The 2826-nt window shown below is 38.2% G+C and overlaps 1 protein-coding gene across 4 annotated transcripts in view; it reads left to right on the forward strand.

Annotated features, from left to right (window-relative positions):
- The window catches only part of USP15 (ubiquitin specific peptidase 15), a 135411-nt gene that overhangs the window by 37086 nt on the left and 95499 nt on the right, over positions 1–2826 (forward strand). For all 4 annotated transcript variants that reach the window (XM_019514638.1, XM_019514640.1, XM_019514637.1 and 1 more), the window contains one exon: positions 2075–2205. In XM_019514638.1, the coding sequence (XP_019370183.1) occupies positions 2075–2205 (131 nt within the window). The remainder of the gene's footprint in view (positions 1–2074; positions 2206–2826) is intronic.

Below are 2826 nucleotides of genomic sequence, written 5' to 3' on the forward strand. Positions count from 1 at the left end.
GGTGTAAATAATGAGTTGTTGCAGTTTATATTTTATTTGTAGGGGCACTTTTATGGTAATATAATTATTTAATAATATACACAATTTTATTTTCTGTCTGATTAACTTAATGATAACTTTGAGTCAGGTTGGTGAGCACCATGAAATCTGATGAAGAGTGTGAATGTTCACAAACCAGTCATGTGTACATATAAGTTGTACTGCTTTAACTTAATCAACTTAAGCTGAAATGGTAATGGATAAAATTGCTGCTGTAGGATACAAGTAGAGATTATTTAAGGGCTTCTGAGTTTAAAAAGTCAGTTTAACTCGGAGAGTAGTATTTTTTTAAAAACTTGCTGTTGGATACGTTAGTATCTTTTACCAAAGTCATTGTCATTTAGTTAGTATAATTATAGAAGTATAATCAAAATAAAAGATAAAGAGAATTTAAAAGGTCTTAATATTTATACTATGTGTTTAGTCTTTTTTTGTCTTTGTGGGGAGAAATAGGCCTTATCCTTCATAAGGAAACAAGAACTTATTTAAAAGTAGCTCCAAAGGGAGGAACACGGGAGGGAAATTAATCAAATTTGAGTTGCTTGTTTCTGCAACTCATGATCGTACAATGAAAATAGTTTGTACACTGAAAATGGATATCTAGGGGGACAAAAAAAACCTGCAGGAAAAAAAGGCGGAGCAGCACATGTGGGGGCAGTATGCACTGCTAAAAATCGGAGCTGTGCTGGCCGGAGCCATGCTCCGGCTGCTGGCAAGGCTCTGTGCAGCAGGATTGCCACTGTTGCAGCTCTGGGAGGCCCCTAGGATCCCAGGTAAAGCTCATGGGGCCAGCACAGTGCTGGTTCCAGCCTCTGCTACCCAACTTGGGGTAACTTACCATGAGTCAGAGCGCCTGTGGCATGGGTGTTCCATGGGGACAACTAGCGGTGGCACAAGGTGCACCACTGCTAGTTGTCCCTAGGGTACCAAACAGCCATGTTCACACACATGAACAACACTGCCAGAACTGAAAGCGTGAATCTCCACAATTTAACTATGATCTTCTATGATCTGATCCAGAGGAGTTGTGCTGGCCAGTGGTTAGCATAATTCCTGTAAAAGTTTGTCCTGTGTGTATAAGACCCACCTCAGTTCAAATCTTGCGTGGGTCCAACCGTTGCATGACATCAGCATCTTGTTGTATAAAGGATTAAACCAGGCAGTGGGAAAGTTGAACATAAGTTATGCTGGGAGAACAAGACAGGTATTCAGTACAGATTGTTATGCATCTGAACACACAGTGGATCAGACTTGGGACACAGAAAACACTGACTCGCACTGCCGTGTTATGATGAGTATTATCTGTGATATTTTAGGACAGTTTGCATTAAAAATTTTAAAAATAAGTGAAAGCACTAATAGTATTGTTTCAGGGGTATAGGTTGTAGCAGTGTTGGTGTAAGGACATAGACAGACAAGGTGCTTTGGGTAAATCAGATATCTTTTATTAGACCGACTAAATAGTTGGAAAAATTCTTCTTTGTAAGCTTTCAGGAACAAATACCCTTCGTCTGGCTGAGAGAAGTGTCTGCATTTGGTCAGACCAAGTGCAGACACTTCCCTCAGCCAGACGGACAAAGGGATACCTTTGGGCTCTTTTTGACATGCGTGCTGCTTTTTTCTGAGTATTCCATCATGTATTGTGGTCCAATGAGAGTGATTTTTTACAGCAAAAACATCTGACTTCTTCTATTGTGGTGCTATATAGCATGGATACCGCTTTGATCACTGTGGACTACATGCCCAGGAAGCCTAGGCAATTTAATTAAATTCAATTTCTGCTTGATTGGATAGAAGAAATTAACTATACTAGTCCAGTCACACTTCTATTGGATAATTCATTGCTAAAGTAGTTTTTAAATATTTAAATTAGTCATAACAACATTTGGCTATTGAATTTTCAAGCAATAATAATGTGCATGTCTTAGCAGCAGTAAATGATTACATGTTTGGTATTTTCAGCATTATTAACATATTTTTGATTAATAGTTATGATTATGTTCACCAAATTTTTTTGATGAAATTTTTTTCACAGATGGTGACTCTCAGTCTCTTAAGGAGCATCTCATTGATGAGCTGGACTACATCCTTTTGCCAACTGAAGGCTGGAATAAACTAGTTAGCTGGTACACATTGATGGAAGGTCAGGAGCCAATAGCACGCAAGGTATGCTAAGCAAGTTAACTGCTAAAACTAGGATATTTCTAAATTTAGGACTACAAATGATGCGTAGTATATACAGCAGTCGCATTGAAGTCAATTAGAGTACTGCTGATTGGAATCTCATTGAGTGTGGCTCAGGATTAATACATCAATTTTTTTTAGTTAATATAATTATTTGTGGGGGCATACTTTTTATTCTTATTTTAGAGATTCTGTTCAATCCCTAATAGTTGTATTTATTACATCAAAAGAAAGTTTCTACTGCTCTAATGAAGTTGGCACCAATTTAGCACTTAGTTGTTTCTCATGTGTTCAGCAGACAAACCCTTCTGTAAATAAATTGTTATGATGGTATGTCAGTCTTCTGGCAGATAAGTACCATACTAATGCTAATAATGGAGCCCTCTGTCCAACAAAAGGCTTAGACACATTGGTCAGTAGCTGCACATCTCCTGTGAGATTATAATAGACTTGAGGACTACTTAGAGCTCATGTCTTAAGCACAGACTGCCTTGGGTATACTCACTTTTACAAGTTCTTGAGTAGTGTTGTTCTGCTGGATTTTAATGCCGTGTGGAAGGCAAAGGTTTTCTCTAGTAGGGAGTGTGAAAGGCAGGTCTCTTA

The sequence above is a fragment of the Gavialis gangeticus genome, unplaced genomic scaffold, assembly GCF_001723915.1.
Source record: "Gavialis gangeticus isolate Ggan-Ray unplaced genomic scaffold, GavGan_comp1, whole genome shotgun sequence".
NCBI lineage: Eukaryota > Metazoa > Chordata > Crocodylia > Gavialidae > Gavialis > Gavialis gangeticus.